Here is a 24809-nt window from a genome sequence, read left to right as displayed (position 1 = left end):
GGTCTATTTTGAAATTATTTGATAGCCAGTTGCCTTACTCTGAATAGGAAATTATTATTATTTTTTTTTCCAGTAGAAGTAGCCTAGGAATGAATAGCATGAGGCCTTTTTTTTCCCCCTTCAAGATAGGGTCTCTGTATATAGCATATTCTGGGATTGGTGTGGTTTTGGCTTGGCTTTGTTTTCCCCATAATGATGGTGTCCTTTTCATTGAAGTCCTCTTTTCTGAGTTTAGTTGAAAAGTGGCAAGAAGTGAAAAAGCGACTTGGACAGTGTTGAGTTTTCTCCATAAATGGTGTGTGTGACCCGTGTAACCATGCTTTGCTTTCATTTCTAGGCAAGAGTTTGTTGATGCCTATGTGGATTACATATTCAATAAATCGGTGGCATCTTTATTTGATGCTTTCCATGCAGGCTTTCATAAAGTCTGTGGAGGAAAAGTTCTTCTGCTCTTTCAGCCTAATGAATTACAAGCTATGGTTATTGGGAATACAAATTACGACTGGAAAGAACTGGAGAAGGTAAGGAAAATACCAGCCTTTACCTGTCAGTGTAGAAAGGGAAGGATATGGCTTGCTGTTGAAAAACTAGCCCATCTGTATGCTGTTGCCCTTCGTATGTACAACTCATTGGTGTCACTGGTAGACACCCCAGCCCCCCTACCCACAGTGCACTTTCTGATAGCACTGGGGAGGTGCTTGAGACAATGCCATAGGAGTGCCCAGACTGAATGGCTCTCCACCCAGTGCTTTTCTGGCAAATCTAGTGTTAAATTGGTAACTCCTACAGGGAGGGGACTACAAAGGAAAAACTTTGAGGGCTGGCTGGCTCAGACATTTATACCACAGAATATTGTTGTATTCCTCTTAGCATTTTTGTTTAAAAAAGAAAAAGTTTGATTTCTCTTCTTGGAAACAGTAAAATTTTATAAAATTTCATGTTAGCATTTTAATAAACCTTTTGTGCTATTTTAATAAATCCTTATTGATAGTGTTGCATAAGCATTTCTAGTGATTTTAGATCTGTTCTTTCCTCTTCCTGGGAACCAGTAGAATTGCAGTAGTTCACTTCACCCGTGATAAGTTTTAATGCTAAAAAAAAGTTGTCTGTACTCTTTTTAGAATACAGAATACAAAGGGGAGTATTGGGCAGAACATCCCACAATAAAAATTTTTTGGGAAGTGTTTCATGAATTACCACTAGAAAAGAAGAAGCAATTTCTATGTAAGTATTTCTGACCAGCTGTATAGTCTATTAGACAAGAATATAATTGTTAAAATTGTAAAATATGGGCTGCAGAGATGGCTCAGAGGCTAAGGAGCACTGACTGTTCTTCCAGAGGTTCTGAGTTCACTGTATACATAATTAATAAATCCTTAAAAATTGTAAATATTAGCCCAGTTTTTAAAAATTAGTTTTTGCTATTTTTTTAAGATTTTTATTTATATGTATGTTGAATCTGTGTTGTGTATGTTGTCCGCAGAGGCAAGAATTGTGTCTGACCCCTGGAACTGTTGTTATAGGTGGTTGAGATTCGGAAACCTAACTTGGATTCTGTGCTGTAGGGCATGGCTTAATTTCTTTTCCTATTTGTTACCTTGTATAAAATGTTCTAGGGCATTCCTCTGTTGAAGGTCTCCCCACTCTCAGGAGTGTCCACTTATCAGTTAAGAGTGTGCACTGCTTTTGCAAAGTCCCTGGCTATTCAGAAGACATGGGCAGGATCTCAAGTTCCAAGGTCTGCTGGAAAATAGGTTGAAGTCTGGGCAGTTGCCAAGATCTTGTTTCAAAGTAAAAAGCAACAGTAAACACAGCTTAGCATCAACACCTGACTTCAGAACCGAGCACCCGTGTGGCAGGAGAGAACTTCTAAAAGTTTTGACTTACACACACACACACAAAACTAGTTTAACTAGTTCTCTAAATGACTTCTAAATGCTTGTCAATACCAACATTCTTCACCAAGTATTTATTGAGTACTTTTAAGACAGTGGGTGATGTTCATGCAAAGCTAGACTGTGGTCACTGGACTGTTGTCTAAATCATCTTTCTTGGCAGTATTTTTGACAGGTAGTGATCGCATTCCCATTCTTGGCATGAAGAGTCTGAAACTAGTCATCCAGTCAACAGGAGGTGGTGAGAGCTATCTTCCGGTTTCCCATACCTGTTTTAATCTTTTAGATCTACCAAAATATACAGAAAAAGAAACTCTACGATCTAAATTGATCCAAGCTATTGATCACAATGAAGGCTTCAGTTTAATATAACCTTGGAGTTTTGTTCTGTTTAGTGCAAAGGCATCAAACCACTTGTTTTTCTTGTGAATTTCAGCAGTGAGAAGTACTTGTAATTCTCACTTGCAAATTGTTCACTACTGTATTGATGAAAGCCAAATATTAAAGAAAAATTGAGCAACTGTTAATACTACACTGTACATAACCATGAATTGTCCCTGTCCTCATAAACATACAGTATTGTGAATACATTAAAGTTTTACTAACAGGAATTTTAAGAGTTTGCATATTTCAGAAATGACCTGATGTGTGAGTGCATGGAACTGTTGCTTAATGTTTCTTCAATCACTGGGTTAAAAACTATGGCCTGCCTTTAGTTATTTGATTATTTTTCCATTTTGTAAATAAAAGTTTTGTAATAAAATAGTGACATTCAGATACCAGTAGTTCTGTGGCTGTAATTGAACTGAGCTCAATTTTAAGGGTTAAAAATTATCTGCCTCCATAAAAGCGTGGCAGAAACATCTTTACTACATTAAATGTCCGTGCAGATGTAAATTAACTTGAAGTTCTTTCCTCCTTCCTGATACTGGCTGTATATCTCAGGACTATCTGTTGACAATCAAAGTTGCCAGAAACAGAACCAGTGGCCACTTTGGAACTGATGCTGTAGTATTTGTTAAATTTTCGGTGCTTTAGAAAGTCTTAATTAAGGATGAGCTTGTTAATAAACTGTGGAAGAGTTAAATATGTAACTCTGTTAGCTACAATGCAAATATTCTTTTCAACTTAAAAAGCTTACTATTTCAACTTCCAGTGGTTCTCATCGGATTCAAACTCAGGGAGGTTTGTATATCTTTTCTGTGCACTATGAACGAGAGGCTAGAAGCAGGCATTGAAGTCACAAGCCCCAATGTTGATTGGTGCTAAGGAATATGTAAACGCACTCAGCTGCTGATGTAAGTATTCTGAATTGTCAAGGCTGCTCAAGCTATTCACTAAATGGGACTTTAAAATGCCTAGATGGGCTCTGGATGTCTTTTTCATATTTTTAAGGTTAATTCTTCCCTGTAATAAGGACATCTTACAGGTAAATGCCGTCAGAAGCCTAGCATGGTGGCACTTTTGTTGCCTTTCTCACCTACTGTAGCCTCAGCGGTCGTTCAGTGACCCCATTGTCTCAGGCATGCCCACCATACACGTGGCAGAGTTCATTTCTTGCTCACATTTTTGGCTCTATGCCACAAGGTGAGGTTCTGGCTATTTCTATGATCATCTAATTTGATTTCCAGATTAAGGCAGGAGGGAAAACCATGTTATTTATCACTTGGTCCATACAAGGTGCCCTCTAGTGCTTTCATTCCACATTCATGTCATTGAGATTCGTTCTCAACAGTAAGTTGATGTTAGAGGTAGAAGGCATTCTGGGATCAGACACCATAAGACCCCAACATGAGTGAACCTTATTGGGCTGGCAAGTTAATGGGGGGTGGGGGTGGGAAGTGGAGCCAAATGACCATTTTAATATGAGACTTTAAAACAAGATACAAGTATAAAACACTGCTTTTGTATTTCAAAAGTTTGAGGAAGATAATCCAGTCATTAAACAGTCTACAAAACATATGCCAGATTACATAAAAGTCTATGTACAATATAAAAAGAGCTGAAAACAGTCTTCACTGTAAAAATAATTTAAAACAAATTTTTCAATTTAAAATATTGTCTATAGCACAAACACATCATGCAAATGGAAACTAAATATACTGCATTCTTTAGTGTAAGCCAAATTCAGATTGAAATCTTTTTTAGGTAGGGAAATGAGCCACTTTTATTAATTAGTCTTCTCTGGCAGTAACGGTCCTCGCTGGGTATTTTACGCATAAAAGAACAGCTATATTTCAAAACTTTTTTTGGGGGTAATAAATACTAAACCAACATTGAATATTTAAATTTGCGGGTAATGTTCCAAAGAAGTCTGTAAAATAAATACTGACTGTAATTTGAGGTGTGAACTGTTTGAAAGGCTAAAAGCTTCTGCAGTTCAGAAAACTGATCCTAGTTTTAAGGCAAGCTAAGCTTTTAAATAAATAAGAACTAGTTTCATTGACTATTCATCTCCATAATACAAGGCTCACACTTTGGGATCCTCAATAGGAAACAATGTACTTTCTGGCTAAGTTATAATTTATTACTTTGGAACTTTAATTAAGAGACCTGTAGCTTACCTCATTAGTGGAAAAACAGCAGTCAAAATATTACACTCTTCCCAGTAGAAGTACCATTACCATTATTAGGTTGGGAAAGGCTTTGCATATGCACATCTTGGCAGTTTAGTACTTGTGATGACAACAGATGCAGGCTCTACCACAGTGATAGGTTAAGCTAAGGGGACCTATAGACAGGACTATTGTTTCTAGAGTAACTGAAACATTTTCAAATCATCAGGTTAGTCTGCTGACTGCAGCAAGTACATGCCATCTTAAGCAGTAAATACACTTCAAACTGAGCAGGTTTTGAGTGCTCCCCACACATGCTGACTTCCTTCTCACATTGTAAAGTCAGTGATTTAAAAGTTAGCTGCCACAAGTTTTTGAAAATGCCAGTGTTTCAAAAGGTAACTGCTAAAAATAAAATTCAGCAGAACAGAAATTGAGGATTTCAAAACTATTCAATGTTACAAACAAAAAGTGTGAAATACCATTCTTTGGTCTAGATAAGCTGTTCCCTTTACATTAATTAACATTCCAATGGCTTTTTGAAAACTTTAAAATGTTGAAAATCATTAGGCAAAAACAAAATTATATATACATATGGATGTATCATACAAATGAAACCTTTAAAGGAAATTGAAGTCAGCTAACAGCTGATTAAAGATACCTAGGTACCTTTAAAAAAGGTTAGTGTTGAATGTACAAGTACAGAAATATGATGGAACTTTTAAAAATTAGAAGACAATCTATTTTCCAGTCTATAAATATTACATCTTTCTGATTTCCTTGTTCAAGTTCACAAGTAAACATTCATTTTGACATGCTGAAGTTCCCAATGCTGGTGGAGCAGTTCCTGTACCTGGACAGCTGTGATAACGTTATGATTTGTCTGATGGATAGTCCACACCTGCCACTTCCTGCCGCATGGCGGCAGCTTCATTAACTCCCTCCTGATCCCCTCCTTCAGCACCGTCAGGTCTATCAGGATCATCTTCCAAACCATTGTAGAACTCTTCAATCTCACTTTCATCTTCCATGGGTTCTTCTAAACTAGGGCTCTGGCACGTGCCACTGTCACTGTTACTGCCACAGGAACTAGAGGATAAGACATCATCTTCAGAGTCTGAGTACACCTCCGCACCATGGAATATGTAACGACTTGGTGGTACAAAAAGGTACTGATTACCTGAAATAGAGTGGTAAGAAATGTTACTTTTGAGTTGTTTGATTCTAGGCAGGAGAATCATTCTACAAGTGTCCATTCGGTATATCTTGGAAGGCTCACAAAACTTTCTAGGTTGTGGTTTTGTTAAGTCCAGGGGATTTATAAAGGTATGTATTGTAAACCATGCCTGGCTTACGTGTTAGTCAAGGTGATCAGAAACAAAAATAGCTTTTACCTTGCAGACTACAAAACCTGTAAAATACAGTATGATAATAAAAGACTGCTCCAGAGGCAAAGATGTATATATGATACAGGCAAGTTATACTTCCCAGAGCTAAGTCTCCCATTGTATGTCCAGACTTCAGGGGAGGGGGAAGAGTTATGTAGCATACCTAAACCACCTCTCATACCAACATTTCCAAACATAAGTGTTCATGTTTACCTGGAACGAGGATAAATTACTGCTTAAAAGTTGGGCTCTGTTATCAGGGTCTTCTGCTTCAGAAATATTAAATATTAAAGCATTTTACCACCTGTTTTTACAAGTATATAGACAGTAGACAATAGAGTGCCCCAGAATTTAAAGATTTATTCCACTAAAATTTGAGTTAATAACATTACAGGTATGGTGACACATATTTATTATGATCCTAGTACTAGAGAGATGAAGCAAGAAGTTCACCATTAATATCTAAAATTTCTTACCCTGGGCTGTGACAACTTATGGCCACAATTCTAGGGAACTTTAGAGAAACTATAAACTTTTTTTTTTTTTTTTTTTAATGTCAAAGCTGGGCATCACAACCCCTTTAATCCCAGCAGAAAAGCGGATCTCTGTTGAGGCCAGCCAGGGCTATATATAAAAAGTCTGATGGTGTTTTATTTCTATAGGGGATGGAAAACAGATTTTATATTACAGCGCTCTGCTGTTGTCTAGACAGCTATGGTTTGGATACATTTAAAGGCCAGCTTGCTCTCCCAAGTATGAGGCCCTATCCCCTACTGGGGAGGTAGGGAAACACAGCGTGTCTTTACCTGGTGAGCCATCCATCTTGTTAAGTCATTTCTACCACTTAAAACAGCACAGCAATATATTTTAAAACCCACTCCTAGAGCTGAGGTTATATAGCTCACTTAGGAGATCATTGCCTAGCCATCTGAAGCCCTGTATCACAGTATTGCCTGCAAAAATAAACATACCACCTTTCTCTAACTCAACACACACAGCACTAAATTTTTCTCTTGACATTGGGAATCCTCTTTCTTGGATCACAATACTTGAAATGGTTCAACAAACAGCATTCCTTACCATCAAGACGCTTACTAATCTGCTCCTTTGCAAGTCTACTGGGCCAACACTTTCTCACAGCTTCTGCAACTGAAGTTCTTTCATTTTTCTCTTCGGTACTGGAACCAACAGCCTTGAAATCTGGGTTTTCTACATTAATGCTCTCAACATTCCTACAAGCTTGTACTTCTTGTGACTTTTCTTCCATACAACTTTTTGATTCAGATACTTCTAAATCGTCAACTTTGTTCTTTGTTGCTTGGTCTACAAGTGTAGTAATCACAGGAGAATCCTGTGGTATAGTTCTTTCAGGTGAACTTGAGGCTTCAGAAATATGAAGAGGTGTTGGTGGCAACTCTGATAAATGAACCAATTCCTTGTGTGTTCGTGGAGGTTTCTCAGTAATTTCTGAAAGCTTTACAGGGTTACAACAAAGTTTGGCATATTCACCACCTAACCTATGACACAACTCATTAATTATGACATCACAGTCTCCAAGAAGCTCTACATCAAAATGCAGATGAGGCAAAGGTTCCCTATTTATTAATATTTGAGGCACTTCATGGGGTATGGAACCTAAAAACAGGATGGAAAAAGGGGGTTAGAAAAAGGAAGAGAAAGCAATTATAACCACAATAGATACATATGGGTGGGCATGGTAGCACAACCCTTTAATCCCACCACCAAGACAGCAGCCAAAAACCCCTGAGACTCTGTCTCAGCCATAAAAAATGGAGGGGGATGAGGGAAGCGACAAATTTCTCCCATATTCTCTGACCTTAAACACATGGCAATCCTGTCCCAGCCTCAGGGCACATAGTCTTAGCTGCTTCACACAGTGGAGGTGGCAACAGAAACATGAAAGAGTAATTCAAGAATAGCAAACTTGAACTGGACATAAGCTTTTTCTGGGGGGGGCAGGGAAGCGTATTAAAACGCTCTCATTGTGTCACCCTGCTGTCCTGGAACACTGTATATAGACCAGGATGATCTTAATTAAACTCAGATATCTGCCTCTTGGGGTTAAAGGTGTTAGATGAACTTTTATTTTTTCATCTAACCCAGGTGGCCTCAAATTTGCTATGTGGCAGACGCTATTCTTTGAACTCCTGACGCCACCACGACATGGCTTACAAGTATGTGTCATCATTCCTAACTACCAAAGATTTACTAGCTGGGAATGGTAGCACATGCCTTTGATCCCAGCACTCAGAAGACTGGGCAGACATCTCTCTTTAAGTATGAGGCCAGCCTGGTCTGAATATCCCAGGCTATAGTGAGATATTGTCTCAAAAGAAGGGGGGCGGTGTCTACCAGCATGTAAGTGCCCAATCTGAGTACTTGTGACCACTTTGGTCAAATGGGGTTGTCAGATTCCCCCACAAGATAGCTTACAACCATCTGTAACCCCAGTTCTAGAGAATCCAAATGGTGCACATACATGCATGTAAACAAAATATTCATATATACAAAGAAGTTTTTTTTTTTTTAAAGTAAAGCTTAGACCTTCAACTATTCTCTAAATAGAAACAGTAAAATCACCTCTTACACAGATCCACAACACACGGCATGCAGAACTGTTCCCCTAAACCAACTTACTTGGAATTAATGCTACTGGTCTTACTTTCAGAGAAGACCCAATAACAATGAGGAGGTCAACTTCGTCTTTGTCATACTTCATGGCTCTATGAAACTGTTCTGGTAAATTTTCACCAAAGAAGACAATCTCTGGCTTCATAATAGCAAGTGGCTCATCAGCTGGACACCTGGGACACCGAGGAACTACCTGCACAAATTGAGAAAGTGAAGGGAGCCCAAGTTAGTAGCAGTCAATATTATATTCCCAGGAAACATAAAAGCGGAGCAGAAATAAATTTGACAGAGCCTATTGTGAAGCTAGGTGACAGCTCAGCAGGTGGAGACAATTCCTGCCAAGCCACCAATCTGAGTTCAACTCCCAGAGTCCACATGGTAGATTGAGGACTGACACCTCCCCCTCCCCAATGATCTTCTGACCCCAACACCTTGATCTCCTTTACTATTCTCCTCCACACAAGTGCTGTTATTTCCTCATGCCCACCTGTGTGCACACAAAATACTAAGCATGCAAAAAGCAAGCACAAGAAAAAAAAAAGGAAACAAACTTGACCTTTAAAAATGTTTGTGAAAGTGACTCCATTCCAATATACATAATTAACTGTGCAGCTATTTCTGGATGTGTGTTGCTATATTTTTTGTTTATATGGGTTTTTTTTTGTTTTGTTTTGTTTTTCGAGACAGGGTTTCTCTGTAGCTTTGGAGCCTGTCCTGGAACTAGCTCTTGTAAACCAGGCTGGTCTCAAACTCAGAGATCCGGACTGCCTCTGCCTCCCAAGTGCTGGGATTAAAGGTGTGTGCACCACCACCACCAGGCTTGCTTTCATGTAGTAAATACTTCACTATCACTTGTTTGTATCACTTATTTGTAGCTGAGCATGACCCTCAGCTTCTTTATTCTCCAGCCACCAATGTGCTGGGATTAACCAGATTACTGGTGCTGGAGAGCAAACTCAGGACTCTGAATGTTAATTAAACAGGCATTCTACCAACCAAGCAACATTCCAACTTCTGTTTCTCTGAGACAAGATTTCTCTGTGTAATAGTACTGGCTGTCCTGAAACCCTCTTTACACCAGGCTGGCCTTGAATTCACAGAGACTCTGCCTCCCAAGTGCTGGGATTAAAGGAATGTGCCACCAACTGGCTCAACTTTTTCTTTTTTAAATGACTCTTCCTATATAGCTCAGGTTCACTTGGCAAGCACGCACATATGCACACACACTCAGGTTAACTTGCAAGCATGCACGCGTGTGCGGCAACCCCCCCCCCCACCTCCTTAGTGTGCTCTAACACCTTCACCATACAAGGATTTGCTACTTAAGTTAGAAAACATAATTTATCAGAATTTCCAGCGTTCCTTCTGTATAGCACATGCTTTTTACAGAAGGGGAGAAAAGATGAAGGTAGAAACACCAAACATCAAGTATTACACAATTCCTAAAATGAGCAGATGAATTAAATTACCTGATTAAAAATGTCTCCACGAACAGCTTCACAATCAACTTTGTATTTACAAATCAGGCAAGATGCTGTTGCAAAAGAACCTAAAACAAAATATACCTGCTTTAAGAAATATTTGTGGCTTACACAATAAACTTTAACCTGAGTTTTCCTGAAGTCTTACAAGGAATATAATATGGGTTATTTAAGAATACACGTATAGGGCTGGAGAGATGGCTCAGAGGTTAAGAGCATTGCCTGCTCTTCCAAAGGTCCTGAATTCAATTCCCAGCAACCACATGGTGGCTCACAACCATCTGTATGTAATGGGGTCTGGTGCCCTCTTCTGGCCTTCAGGCATGTACACAGACAGAATATTGTATACTAAATAAATAATACACGTATATATTCTTTATCCTCTAAAGGTATTGTGATAAACAACTCTGCAAGAGCTAAATAAATCTCTGCAACTAGAAGGTACCAACCTTGGCTCAGTTGTCTTATATAGTCATAGCTGGTCTTGAATTGCCTATCATTAGGCATACACCACAGGCCTTATTTCTGCATTTATTGTGTATGTTTTTCAGTTATGTACATTCAAGATTATCAAATAATGCTTAATCTCATTACGCAGCTTCTTCCCGTGCCCAATATTTCTATCTAAGCACACCACAGAAACCACTGTTGACATTTACTAACCATGACACTGGATGATCCTTTGAATTCCTGCAACCTGCTCCAAGGTATCTATATTTTGAGTATAGTTTCGAAGTAGTTTTCCTTCCTTATCTGACAAAGCTATGAATTTGTGACACAGAGATGGCTGGAATTGTCCAGGATATATTTCCTATATAATGCAAAAGGGAGAAAGGTTTCCATTAATTAAGCATAACAGATAACCTGCTTCTGTTTAGTCAAATGTACTAATCATAACCCCCATGTATATAATACTTTAATAAACACAGTGAGCATTTTAAAGCACCTAGATGGATGGCACACCTAGGAAAGGGCTGTTACTATACAAAACTCAGCATTGGTGAACGTGGTCCCTTGAAGAACAAGGTAAGGTGACCCATAAACACATCTTAATGGATAATGTAAATCAGAAGAAATACATACCTTAGGTACATCAGAATTTTGTTGGCTGTAAATTCAGATTTTTTTTTAAAAGGAAAAAAAGGGTAAACTTTACACTGAAATTACAGATATCAAAGGGTATGGTGACTTCACAACTAAAAAAGCTCTCAATGTATTATTTAAAGCAATTGGATTATCATTCATAATTATCAACCTGCTGGGGGTTTAAAGCTGAAGTGTTAATTCCTTACCAACATTGCTTTCCTTCCACTGCACAGGCATACTGGGATAGAACAGAGCTGCTCATGAGTGCTGACTTGCTGGATTTTGTGTGTGTGTTTTTACCCCCAAATAATGCTTCAATGCTGTTTCTTCTTTAAAAACAAAGATTTCAGATATACACATGGCAAAAAGATCAGAGAAAAAGTATCAATTTTGGTCCTCCTACCTTGACAGTGTTTTTATTCAATTTCATTTAGTTAAGTGACTATGGCAAAGGAAGTTTCTTTTTTTCTTTAAAGTAGCAATACTAGCCGGGCGATGGTGGCACACGCCTTTAATCCCAGCACTCAGGAGGCAGAGGCAGGCGGATCTCTGTGAGAGACCAGTCTGGTCTACAGAGCTAGTTCCAGGACAGGCTCCAAAACCACAGAGAAACCCTGTCTTGAAAAACCAAAAAAAATAAATAAAGTAGCAATACTTTCTACTTCCTTACACTATAGGCTCTATCTAATTCATCACAATGTTAGCAAAAATTAAATACAACCATTATGTCCATCAATAGGGAAACTGGTTGTATAGTAACGTAAACCTATACAGTGGATTATTTAGCCACTGAGAGAATGAGAAGGCTCTCATGCACTAAACTGAAAAATAGTTCATGACACAGGAAAAAAGCAAGTTAGTCACCAGGGAGTAAATCTTTTTTGTTTTATTAAGCAAAAAAAAAAAAAAAACCCTGAAATTGTATGCACATATGGATGGTTCTGTCTGTATAAACACGTGAGGAGAACACACAGCAACTGTAAACAAGGCTAAGATTTCTGTAGGATTAGAGGACTTAACTTTTCACCTATTTAGTAACTCACAAGTTCAACTTAGCTAATTTTTGGGGTTTTTTTTTTTTTGGTTTGGTTTTTGTTTTTGTTTTTGTTTTTTTTTTTATTTTTTTAAGGAGACAGGGTCTGTCTCTACATAGCCCTGGCTCTCCTAGAACTCACTATGTAGACCAGGCTGGCCTCAAGCTCAAAGACCCACCTGCCTCTGCCTCCTCAGTGCTGGAATTAAAAAGATGTACATCACCACACTCAACAATAACCTAGGTTCTATGAAGTCATGTATTTTGTGGTCCATTACACAAAAATCCAAGATTTTTGATTTCCATTCCAATGTATACAGAAAAAAACTTGAATCTGGATTATGCGGCACATCCTAAAAGCCCAGCACACAGAGGTCAAACTAAAGGATAGCTAGAAATTATAGCATTCTAAAAGAACTTTGTATCAGATAGGTAATCTCAGGTCTGCACATCCTAAAGCCTTTTAAGAAATCAATAGCAGGGATGCAGCTGTTAATCTGCTAATCCTAGCACTTGGGAGGCAGAGGCAGGGGATATCCGGAAATTCAAGGCCAGCCTGGTCTACAGAGCAAGTTCCAGGACAACCAGAGCTGTTACATACAGAAATCTATCTCAAAAAACCCAAAAAGGAAACCATTCAAGTCAGGCATGGTGGCACATGCCTCTAATCAGCACTTGGGAGGCAGGAGGCAGGCCTGGTCTATCTACAAAGCAAGTTCCAGGACAGCCAAAGCTTTTACAGAGAACCCCCTAGCCCTCCAATAAAAGAAAAAAAAAAACAAAAAACAAAAAACAATCATGAGTGTTAGACCGTTCTACTGAGTTCAAATTTAAAATATGTAGTTTTAAAAGCTAACATTCTGCAGGGCACTTGGGGTGCACACCTTTAATCCCAGCACTTGGGAGGCAGAGGCAGAGGCAGACGCAGGAAGCAGGAAGACCTCCCAATTTGAGGCCAGCCTGATGTACAGGGAAAAACCCAGCTCTTTCTCAGCATGTGGGAGGCTAAGAGCTCAATCCCTAGCACCACACAAAAAAGTGAAGGGCTGGGGAGGGAGGGGTCAGTGGGTAAGCCTTTGCTATATAACTCTGCATGCAGAAGGTAGAAACAGGAGACCCTGCCTCCATACACAATGTGGGGAGAGTAATAGAGAAAGATACCCAAAGTCAACTCTGGCCACCACTTGTGACATGCACATTTACACCTGGGCATTGCATAAACATCACACACATGCCCATAGAGAAACCAAAAATTCCAGTAAGGACTCTTCCTCATACTCATTCAGAAAACCTCAGTAGAGTTTACTCAATAAAAACCTTTTGCTGGCTTCCTCTTGGGGGATATTTAACTTTAAGAAAACAGATTTTCTAGACAAGATCGTGACAGTGCATATTTTAGGCTGTATGGGCTACACATTTTGCCATATGGTCTCATATAACAAAGAGATGATTTATTAAGTGGACTTGGCTGTCACTGAAACAACTTAGGGACAATACAGTAGAATTTCAGTGTCATGTGTTGTAAAAACAACCTGAGAACTCCTAGTCATTACCAATTAACTCTCAGCTAGTGGGATGTGTGGTAAGACAGGAAGAAGCTGGTGAGCAGACACAATATGACAGAATGATGTTTAGATGATATATTGTACAACACAGAGATTACAATTAACACTCAATGTCTGAGTGTAAGAGTAGAAAGTATGTTAAGTGACTGGATGTCACTAGTCAGCTATAACCATCCCATAATGTATATAGAGCAACATAATGTATATCCTATCAATATATTCACTTATATGTCCATTTAAATAAATTCACAGCTCAGTCAGCTAATACTTAAAATTACACGTTTCTAACAAGTTTTTTTCAGAGTACACCGATATGTCTAATCTAATGAAAGAATTTCAATTAGTGAAGCTAAAATCTAATTCCTACTGGTCTACAGAGCTAGTTCCAAGACAGGCTCCAGAGCCACAGAGAAACCCTGTCTCGAAAAAACAAAAAACAACAACAACAACAAAACTAATCCCTACTGAACTTGAACATGCAAAACCCATACTTGTATTTCACATTATAATGCTGTAGAGCATTATACATACTTCACATGTTATACATGTTATGTAGCTTACATGCATAAGGCTGAATTAAAGACAGCGTTTCATGTAGCCCTAACTGGTCTGGAACACAGAGATAAACCTGCCTCTCACTCCAGAGTACTGAGATTAAAGACCTGTATGTACTACCACATCTAACCCTTATTTTTTTATATACTAAAAAGAAATTTTATGAGTGTTGTGCCTATAGGTAATATGTATATGTATTGCTTGCCTGGTCCCCAAGAATGTCAGAAAGACATTGGACCCTCTCAGAGAGCTGGAGAGATGGTTGTGAGCCACCACATGAGTGATAGGAACCAAACCCAGGTCCCTCTTAACAGGTCTAAACTCTTGAGTGTTCTTAACTTCTAAGCCATCTCTCCAGCCCCTATCTTAAAACTTTTAGTTATATGTATGTCTTGGGTGGGGGTGAGTGAGTGCAGGTGCCATGGAGGTGGAGGCCAGCAGCACAGGCTTCCAGCAGCTGTAGAGACAAGCCGCTGGAAACTGATTTCCAAACTTTCTAAGTAGAATGCACTCAAGCACTGTCTCATCTCTCCAATTTTTGACTGTGAAAGGCTTTTCCTCAGATTTCCTTCTTAGCCATGTTTGGAGCCTAAGAGTCTATGTATAGAATATCATCCATAAACTGAGGATCTTTGATTCCCCCATGTATATCTTTCTATGAAGGCTAACTTTTATGTTCCTCACTTGCATCATAAACCCAATTAAACCCTAAGAACAAAAACAGTCTAGCATATATGTCCTTTGTAGGACCTGAATCCAGGGCCTAAAGCTCTACCACTTTGGCATGCGCATCACCCACTCACCACTCCACCCCTTCTGAAATAAAACTTTCAAGATCCTATTTAATTTCTGGATTCTCTAAAAAAGTCTACCTAATACAGAAGAGCCTTTGGGATTTATTTACAAGTCCCATAAAAATGAACTAACAAGAGGCATGGTGGTAGGTGGTGGCAGGAAGACCAGAAGCTCAAAAACCATCCATGGCTATGCAAAGTTCAAGACTAGCCTGGCCTACAGACTGCCTCAAAAATAAAGAAAATTTGGGCTGGAGAGATGGCTCAGAGGTTAAGAGCATTGCCTGTTCTTCCAAAGGTCCTGAGTTCAATTCCCAGCAACCACATGGTGGCTCACAACCATCTGTAATGAGGTCTGGTGCCCTCTTCTGGCCTGCAGGCATATACACAGACAGAATATTGTATACATGATAAATAAATAAATAAAAATTAAAAGGCCTACAGACTGCCTCAAAAATAAAGAGAATTTGAGATGAGCTGCAGAAAAACTGCAAACTTTTCTAGTGACAGATGAAAATCTTGGGACAATATATATACTCTATAGCAGCAGAGCTGCACAGCAGATATATGAAGCCAGAGATACAATTTCAATTTTCTAATTCACATTCAAGTGAAAATTTCAAATACCTAATAAAAATTTTTGTTGCTGTTGTTTTTGAAGCTGAGTCTCACAATGCAGCCATGGCTGATCATGAAGTCAAGAGTCTCCTCTTGAATCCTGGGAATGCAGGATTACACCACTATGCCTGACTCCTGAACATTTTACCAAATATCTCTGAATATTTGTTTCTTAATATTTAATAAATGCAATTAGTAGTTCATTTTTCTTTAGCAAAATCTCTAATATCCCTAAGTATGTCCCTCACGTATAGCAACACATTTCAAGTATTCAATAGCCATATGCAGCTAGTGACTAGAAAGACTAGAAGACTCTACAAGGGTCCTGTCATCTGTTCACCAAAAAAATGTAATCTCAGTCTTTGGTAACTAAAAATCGTTTTTCAGACAGAGGCACACCGTTAAAACTTGAGGGAAATGGGAGGCGGTGGCGGGGAAGAGACAGAAATCATAAATAAATAAATAAATAAATAAATAAATAAATAAATAAATAAATAAATAGAACCTGTCTACTACAAACCATACTACAGTAGGTCCTATAAACTTTATGACTCAGAAAATAGATTCAAAGTCAAAACAGGTCATTTTTTTATGATCTACAAACCACTAAAGGAGTGGGGGAGACAGACAAAAAACCCAAAATTATTTACAATCAGTCCTAAAACAAAAATTCTACCTACCACACTGTAGCATTCACTTCACTGGGCAACCAATGTCAATTTAAGACGACTATACATGAGAACAACACTTTCTCATGAACGACAAACAAAAAACTGTGATACCTTTGCAAACTTGAAGAATGGTCTTGGATCTTTTCTAAAATACTCAATATCAAACATGGATTGAGGATCTGGGAGATCTGGGAAGTCCACAGCAAGACGAGCATAAATACCATCTCTTGATCTGAAGTCAGGTATTCCACAGGAAACAGAAACCTGAAATATTCAAGACGTAATTCGCAACATTCAATTATCTACCTTCATAATTAGGACCTCTAGTACACACAATTAGGTGGTAAGAATGCAAAGAAAAGTTAAGTTTGAGGAACAGAAACACCACCCTTCTAATTTCTCTCAAATAAAGAAGAGACAAGTAAACTAATGAGAATAATTAATCTGCCACATACTGCTTTTAGTGGTGCTAAGTCGAGCCAACCTTAAAAAACTTTAAGCATTTAAACAAATTAAAGCAAATATAATTAAGAGTAAATCAACCTCATTTTTTTTAACCAAAAAGTAGGTAAGACTTCCTTGCAGATAATACCAAAGAAACTGCTTTCATATGGCCAGCTTTTAATACCTCAAGAACACTAGAATTCCAAAATTTCAACCCTATACTGTAAAGCTGAGCACACAAGTTCATGACTGTAGTCTCAGATATTTAGGAGGCTGAGACTGAGGGGCTGTTTAGGTTCAGATTTTCAAGACTAGCTGGAACAATCACAACAGAAAAACCATTACAATAAAGGGGCTGTGGGCCCTGGGTATTCACAACGTTCAACAGTACAACTGTCTCCCACATACCATAAGAAAGTAATTTGCCAGGCAGTGGTAGCACATGCCTTTAATTTAGCACTCAGGAGACAGAGGCAGGAGATCTCTGTGACTTTGAAGGCAGCCCTGGTCTACAGAGCAAATTCTAGGACAGGCTCCAAAGCTACATAGAGAAACCCTGTCTCAAAAAAACCAGGACAAAAAAAGGTCCCCCTCCCCAAAAAGCTATCAGGCTTTACTCTTTTTGTTTTCTATGTCTGTATGGAAACCTGCATGTATATCTGTGCTCCACATGGGCACCTTGTGTCCTGAGGACAGAAGGAATCACATCATGCAGTTGTCAACGGTCATGTGGGTGCTGGAACTGAACCTGGGTCCCCGTCTAGCAGCAGCAAGAGCTCAGTTCCGAATCATCTCTCCAGTTCAGGAATATAACATATTTACTTATGGGTTCTTTGGATTTTGTCTTTTGTTTAATAGGGTCTCACTATAGATCCCTGCCTGGCCTGGAACTCAGATACACCTGCCTCTCTCTGCCTCCACAGTGCTAGCATTAAAAAACAGGCCACCACACTAGGCAGTGGTGGCATACTCCTTTAATCCCAGCACTCAGGAGGCAGAGGCAGGCAGATCTGAGTTCGAGGCCAGCCTGGTCTACAAGAGCTAGTTTCAGGACAGGCTCCAAAGCTAGAGAAACCCTGTCTTGAAAGCCACCTAATTTCTTGTTTTTTTGTTTTGTTTTGTTTTGTTTTTGTGTGTGTGTGTGTGTGTGTTTTTTAAATAGTGTCTTGCTGAACCTAGATCTCACCACTTTAGTTAGGCTCGCTAGCCACTGAGATCCAGGAGTCTGTCTCTACATACCAGTGAGGAGGTTACAGTCAGGCCCTGATAGGTAAATGCTGGGGTTAAAGGTATGCATCACCATACCCAGCTATGGGATGTGATTTTTTGTTTGTTATGGAATATTACTTTAAGCAGAGATCACATCTACTTATGTTGAACTATGTAAAGGTGTTACTTACATGTGTAACACTGCCTGTTGGACGGCCAACAGCTAGGCAGTAGAGGGATAGGGCCAGGCAGAAAGAATAAATAAATAGGAGAATCTAGGCTTGAGAGGAATAGAAAGAATGAGGAGAATGCAGGACATCCAGAAGGAAAGGAAAGAAGGTTAAAAAGCCAAGGCAAAGCATAGGCAAGAAACAGGTTAAGTTATAAAAGCTAGTGAGACAAGCATAGGCTAAGGCCAAGCATTCATAACTAGTAAGTCTCCATGTCATGATTTGGGAGCTGGTTGGTGGCCCAAAAGAAAACCTGCCACACTGTTAAATACAAAAATCAAATCCAGAGCAGTGGCCCAAGTCTACATTCGAAGCTAAGATAGCTGAGGCAGACTCACTTGAGTTCAGGTCTGTGTAACACAATGACACCCTGTCTCAAAACAAAAACAAGAAAGGGCTAAAGATCCGTCTGTTGTAGAGTGCTAGGACCTAGTATGTATGTATAAGCCCCAGGGTCAAATCCCCTGCATCACTAATTACGATAAAGGGCCAGAGAGATGGCTCAGCTAAAGGCTCCAAGCTGGATGACTTGTTTGATGCCAGTAGTCCTCTGACACCCTCATGTGTGTGCGCACACACTATTTTTTCTTGTTGTTGGGTTTGTTTTTCAAGACAGGCTTTCTCTGTGTAACAGCTCTGGCTGTCCTGAAACTAACTGTAGACTAGGTTGGCCTCAAACTCAGAGAGAGCCCCTGCCTTCTAAGTGCTGGGATTAAAGGTGTGCACCACCACTGCCTGGCTACCCAACTTTTTTTAAATAACCATGTGTGGCGGCACATGCCTTTCTTCCTTTATTCTTAGTTCTCTGCAAGTTTGAGGACAGCCTGGTCTATGAAGGAAGTTCTAGTTCAGCCAGAGCTACACAGGGAGATACTGTTTCTAAATGAATAAAAAGTTTTAGACTCAAAACTTCTCCTTCAGATAAACCCTGGCAGTTCAAATCAGGACTCAGCAAGCTTTATTGTCCCAGTTTCACAGTGAAAGAAAACTGTCTCCGGAACACATCCCTGACCCAACACTTAACAGGCTGGAAGAAAAGGACTGCTGCAAGGCTGAGACCATCCTGTAGGCTACAGGGACCATCAGCCAGCCATGAGAGCACACTCTAAGAATCCCAGAACTTGGGAGGATCCCTGGCAAGTTCCAGGCCAACCAGGGCTATAAGTAAAACCCTATCTCAAAAATAACTAAAACAGGGAGTCGGCAGAATGGCTTAGCCAGTTAAGGTTCTTCTGACCAAGCCTGAAGCCAAGACTCACAGAGGAAGGAAGGCTACAAGCAGCTCAAGTTGTACTGATTTCCAAAGGGGCCATAGCACACAAACTGCCACACACCAAACACAAGCAAACAAAGCAGCTGGTGGGGGGTGCAGGCCTTTAATTCCAGCACTCGGGAGGCAGAGGCGGGCAGATCTGAGGCTAGCCTGGTCTACAGGGCCACTTCAGGATAAACAAGGCTGATGTTACACAGTAAAACCCCATTGAAGAAAAACAAATAAAAAGGAAAAAAAAAAAAAAAAAAAAAAAACAACCTTTGTCTAAATCACACCCACAGGGAAAACTAATTGTATTCTGGTGTTGAGAGGCTAGTGCACACAGAATGCTTTGGCAGGCTCACCTTCTGTCTTCCAGAACTGGGATTCTTAATGATCATTTAATACCTTTTCACTTTGCTTGAAGTGCTTCTTGCTGCTAACATAATGTCTAATATACTACACAATACAGGATTATGAGTTGGTCTTAGACCAAGTCAAATGAAAAAGGCCAAGTCTCTACAGTCTTACCAAGTTAAAATAAAAGGTAAGCATGTTACCTTCCCAACCGTATTTTAACCATGAATTAAGTTTCTGCTTTCTCCATGAAAACTGATTCCACTAGAGCCTTGCTATCATGCTTTCCAAAAGAATCTAATTTCTCCAAATTCCCAGGAGCTGGAGAGATAGCTTGATGCTCTTGCAGAGGACCTGGAGGCTCACAACCATCTGTCACTCCAGTCAGGGGATCTGCTGATGCCTTCTTGTCCTCCTTGGGCACTTCACACAGTACAACAAAACATTCATGCAGGCAAACTACCCATACACATAGAATTAAAAATAAACTTGACCACAGAAACTGGAGAGATGGCCTCGCCATTAAAGACAACTTGCTGCCCCTTGAAGAGAAGATAGATTTGGTTACTAGTGACCAGATGGGAGCCCACAATTGTTCCAATTCCTGGGAACCCAACATCCATTTCTGGCCTCTGCTGGCACCAGGCACACACATAGTACACATACATGCATGCAGGCAAACACACATACACAAATAAGATCTTTAAAAGGGGGGGGAGGATGATCCCACCTACCAATTGAGCTACAAATAAACATTAAAAAAATTGTCAGACTTTCCAAAACACTGAACTAATTTATAGCAACTGCTGCTGTCCCTCAGGTTTTAGCAGTTTCTAAACACAAAGGCTTCAACTAAGTGCAGAAAACAAGTAGTGGGAAAGGAATAAGATATAGTCTCTTTACTATTCTTATGCATCGTACATACCCCAGCTCCAGTTAAAACTATTATCTTTTTGCATTCTTGTAGTAACTTCACAGCATCTTCAATTGTATTAACATCTTTTCTTTTTTTCCGTTTTGGTGGTTCTGAAAGAATATTAATAACAATCTGCCACAGTGTCATATCATCCAAATCAGGTGGAGGAATAGTTTCTGGCAGTAAATCTTTAAGAATTGTTCGAGGATCAGTACCAATCATGAGATGCTGCTGAACAAAAGTATACGGACCTATATTAAGGGAAGAAAGGCTTCAGTCAGTTCTACTTCTAATTAAAACCTCATTTATTTTGTCAAGTAAATAAGTTAGCAATATATAAAATTTTTATGCAAAGTTTAATTTAGTATTGTTTTAAAAATACAGTTTAGAGCCAGGTAGTGGACAGAGGCAGAGGTAGGTGGATCTCTGAATTAGAAGGTCAGCTTGGTCTGAGACAGTTCCAGGATAGCCAGGGCTACAGAGAAACTGTCTCCAAAAGCCCCCCCCTCCCTAAAATAAAATAGAAACAGAAAAAAAAAGTGCAATTTAAAGGTATTTCATGTCATATCCCAAACAAAATCTGATTGAACAAGAGCTTGCTTAGGTCTGAGGTTTTGTTTTTCAAGATAGGGTTTCTCTGTGTAGCCCTGGCTGTCCTGAATTTGCTTTGTAGACCAGGCTGGCCTCAAACTCAGAGATCCACCTGCCTCTGCCTTCTGAGTGCTGGGATTAAGGTGCATGCCACCACTGCCTGGGAGGTCTAAGTATTTTGATTATATTTTAAGGATCAAATGGGTAGAAGATGAAGCAACTCAGGAATTAGCATGCAGGAAGCCAAGAAAAAAACCTTACCAATACCTGAGAAACTAAATCTAAATGATAAAGGTGAGAAAATTTAAAGATGGTACAAGAATAGCTTCGGGGAAGTCGCTGCAGACGTTGGTGACACATAACTATAATCTCCAGTATTTAAACACAAAGGAGTAGGGAACTGAAGGCCAATGGGGGCTATACAATGAGTTCAAGCCAGTTCTAGGCTACAAGAAAGTGATCCTGTCCCAACAAGAAAGCGGACACATTTTTAAAAATATTTGTACATATGGAGCAAAAGAAAAAAAAAGGTCAACGGTATGAAAGAAAAAGAACAGGGATGAGGAACATCCTCGGACATAGGGACATGGTGTGGTACACCTATAATCCTAGCACTTGGGAGGAAGTTCAACATCATCCTTACATCCTAGACTCCATGAGTTTAAAGCCAGCTTGGGTACATGGAACTGTCAAAGAAATCAAGAAAGGGAAAAGAAAGAAGAAAGAGAGAAGAAAAGGTGTAAGGAAGAAAGAAAAAGACTGCACTGGTTATGGTATACTCCAGAGGCAAAAGACCTGCAGAGCAATTTGGCTAGCCTGGGCTACAAAACACCTTGTCTCAAAAAGAAGGAAGGAAGGAAAGGGCATTTATTCAAAGCTTACAGGTTCGAAGCATACCTATCCTCGGCCGTGGAGTCCAGTCACTAGAGCTTGCATGCGAAGTTCTATCGTCCTCATCACTCTCGCAGGAATGGAAGCCATTAGTGATGATTTCATCAGTGAACAGCAGGTTGTCTGTGAAAAACAAAGGCTACTGACAAAACCATCTTCATCTGGGGCTAGGGGTGCACACCTGCAGTCACTGGCACTTTCAGGCTAGTCTGAGCTACAGGACAAGACTCAGGTTATTGAGACAAAAATCAAAAACCAGAAAGGTTTTACTTACAACTTACATCTATGCTTCCAGCACATGGGAGGCACAGAAGCTGAGAACACCCAACCTACACAGAACAGTGAAATCCGGACCAGCCTGGGCTAAAGTGGAACCCTAGCTCAAAAATCAAAAACGGGGCTGGGCAGTGGTGGTGCACACCTTTAACCTCAGCACTCAGGTCAATCTCTGTGAGTTCAAGGCCAGCCTAATTACAATGGATGCCCAGAGCTGTTACACAGAGAAACCCTGTCTCAAAAGAAAAAAGTTGTGGTTTTTTTTTGGTTTGTTTGTTTTTTAAAAAAAGCTTAAGGTGAAAAATACCTTCAAAAATAGGATCTGAGCTTCACGTCAAGGGCTAAAACCTACAGCTTCATGAAATGCATCAAACAGAAATTACCACAGCCGGGCAGTGGTGGCGCACGCCTTTAATCCCAGCACTTGGGAGGCAGAGGCAGGCGGATCTCTGTGAGTTCAGAGACCAGCCTGGTCTACAAGAGCTAGTTCCAGGACAGGCTCCAAAGCCAGAGAAACCCTGTCTCGAAAAACAAAAAACAAAACAAAACAAACAGAAATTACCACAAACAGGACAGTGGTAGGTGGCGCATGCCTCTAATCCCAGCACTAGGGGAGGCAGCCTGGTTCTACAATGAGTTCCAAGACAGCCACGACTGTTACAGTGAAACCCTGTCTCAGAAAAAGAAAAAGAAAAAAAAAAAAAAACCCTTAATCCTTAGCAGTGTCCTCCCTGCCCCAGCCAGTCTTTCTGTAGCCCTCAAAGTAGAAAACTTCCTGCCTCAGCCTCAGCAAATTTACGCTTTAAAGAACATAAAACATGCTTCCCACTACACTATCCGTTCCCCCTTTAATAGCTGAAATCCAGGGCTATTTACTATTCCAGTCCCTAGCACGCCGTTCTTTTCTTTTAAATACATGATGGTCCACAAATACTGACAGACTCCGATAAATTCTGGGCAAAAAACGTTCAGATGACATTATTACATATACAACACCTTTGGTGTCAATGGCATACAGAAGTCGGTTTGTTTCAGAATATCAGCTATGTTAGGAAACTAAAAAAAGTGTTATGAGCACATGATTTCAGAAGAAAAATAAGTACTGTAAAACTATTACTCTTCTATACCTAGGTGCTTAAATGCAATCTCAGGAAATTAATGTTTTTAGAACAGTCATTTCCTTACATTTAAGACGGTGCCTCACGAAACAGCTTTGGTCTATTAAAATTTCTAACTTCAAAAAAAAGATATCGGTCCAAACAGAAAAAAACACCACCATACAGGTGTCAGCTTGCAAACGCAATCGCAGAAGGTCGAGCCACAGGACAGCCCAAAGCGAGCGGCCAGGAAAATGCAACTTTAATAAAGGCGCTAGGGTCAAAAGCATCCGAGGGAGGGAAAACTTCAACGACAACTACGAGAGCCGGGTGACTGCGCGCAGCGCAAAGCGGCCCGGGCGAGCGGCGAGTCCGCGCGCGGCTCCGCTGCAGGGCCGGCGAGCTCGGCGGCGCGCGGCCGAGCCAGGGCCGAGCTGCGCTGCCGCCGCCGAGCCCGAGGAGCCCTCGGGGCCCCGGCCAGCCCGGGACCGGGTCACAGGCGGGGACGCGGAGGGACGCGACTGCGCGGTCCCGACCCCGCGCGCGCCACTCACCTCGGTAGCCGATCGCTGCCGCCGCTGCCGCCGCCTCGTCGTCCTCCTCGCCCTCGTCGTCGTCGAAGTCGTCGGCAGCCCTCGGCTCCCGCCGCAGGCCCGACCCATTGTCTCCGTCCCCGGCCGCGGCGGTCGCCGGGGCCTCCGGCTCCGCGCCCGCCGCCGCCGCCCCTACCGCCTCCCGCCACAGCGCCGCCGGGGCCGCGGCGCTCTCCGCCTCACACCCCGCCGCCGCCGCTACCGCCGCCGCCGCGCTCGGCTCACCCGGGCTGCGCCCGAGGCCAGGCCCGTCTCGGCGCGGCCTCTTGCGGAGCGGCTCCTCGGCGGCGGGCTGCGACGCGGCCTCCATGGCGGCCGCCGCGGAAGGGGAGCCGCCGGCCTGAAGGGCGAGCGCCGCCTCGTCCGCCATCTTCCAACTGCCTCTCTGGCCCTCCGCCCTCGCCTCCTCTGCTCCGCTCGACGCGCGGCACTGGCGCCCCCGCGGCTCGGCTGCGGGAGATTTAAACCCCGTCACGTGACCCGGCCCCTCGCCGCCCCCGCCCCCGCGCCTCTCCCGCCACCCACGCGGGCCGGACCACAACACGCCGGGTCACGTGTCCGGGCGCCGCCCGCGGCCTCGGCCCTCCCCGGCCCCACCCAAGGGCCCGGCTCCCCTCGGCGGCCTCTGCTCGCCTCCCTCCCGCTCGCTTGGCTCGGCTC

General features: G+C 41.3%; 2 protein-coding genes across 7 annotated transcripts in view; one reads left to right on the top strand and one right to left on the bottom strand.

Moving 5' to 3' along the window:
• Herc4 (HECT and RLD domain containing E3 ubiquitin protein ligase 4) overlaps positions 1-2672 on the top strand; it is a 71293-nt gene extending 68621 nt beyond the window's left edge. For all 5 annotated transcript variants that reach the window (XM_050141021.1, XM_050141014.1, XM_050141031.1 and 2 more), the window contains 3 exons: positions 338-521; positions 1122-1224; positions 2059-2672. In XM_050141021.1, coding sequence (XP_049996978.1) covers positions 338-521; positions 1122-1224; positions 2059-2267 — 496 coding nt within the window. In that variant the 3' untranslated portion in view covers positions 2268-2672. The remainder of the gene's footprint in view (positions 1-337; positions 522-1121; positions 1225-2058) is intronic.
• Positions 2673-3779: 1107 nt separating this feature from the next.
• On the bottom strand, positions 3780-24594 carry Sirt1 (sirtuin 1). 2 transcript variants are annotated; one of them, XM_050141079.1, is made up of 9 exons: positions 24111-24594; positions 22190-22306; positions 20711-20952; positions 16405-16557; positions 10635-10782; positions 9960-10039; positions 8497-8683; positions 6919-7473; positions 3780-5630 (listed from the first exon to the last, which is right to left on the bottom strand). In XM_050141079.1, the coding sequence occupies exons 1-9, from the start codon at positions 24517-24519 to the stop codon at positions 5323-5325; spliced, it is 2199 nt and encodes a 732-aa protein (XP_049997036.1). In that variant the 5' UTR covers positions 24520-24594; the 3' UTR covers positions 3780-5322. The 2 variants fall into 2 exon arrangements, with proteins under 2 accessions (XP_049997036.1, XP_049997046.1); XM_050141089.1 differs by having other exon boundaries at positions 20711-20811.
• Positions 24595-24809: the final 215 nt, after the last annotated feature.

This window comes from Alexandromys fortis, unplaced genomic scaffold (assembly GCF_014885135.2).
Source record: "Alexandromys fortis isolate MF-2015 unplaced genomic scaffold, M_Fortis_MF-2015_v1.1 scaffold_9, whole genome shotgun sequence".
Classification (NCBI taxonomy): domain Eukaryota; kingdom Metazoa; phylum Chordata; class Mammalia; order Rodentia; family Cricetidae; genus Alexandromys; species Alexandromys fortis.
This window is presented reverse-complemented; position numbering and strand designations above follow the sequence as displayed.

Bases quoted from the DNA above. Each gene is read 5' to 3' on its own strand.
- Sirt1 (XM_050141079.1), bottom strand. From the start codon at position 24,519: ATGGCGGACGAGGCGGCGCTCGCCCTTCAGGCCGGCGGCTCCCCTTCC. The intron at 22,307-24,110 runs GTGAGTGGCGCG...TGTTTTTCACAG, and splicing joins GGCAGCGATCGGCTACCGAG to ACAACCTGCTGTTCACTGAT. The intron at 5,631-6,918 runs GTAAGGAATGCT...ACTCTATTTCAG, and splicing joins GATTAGTAAGCGTCTTGATG to GTAATCAGTACCTTTTTGTA.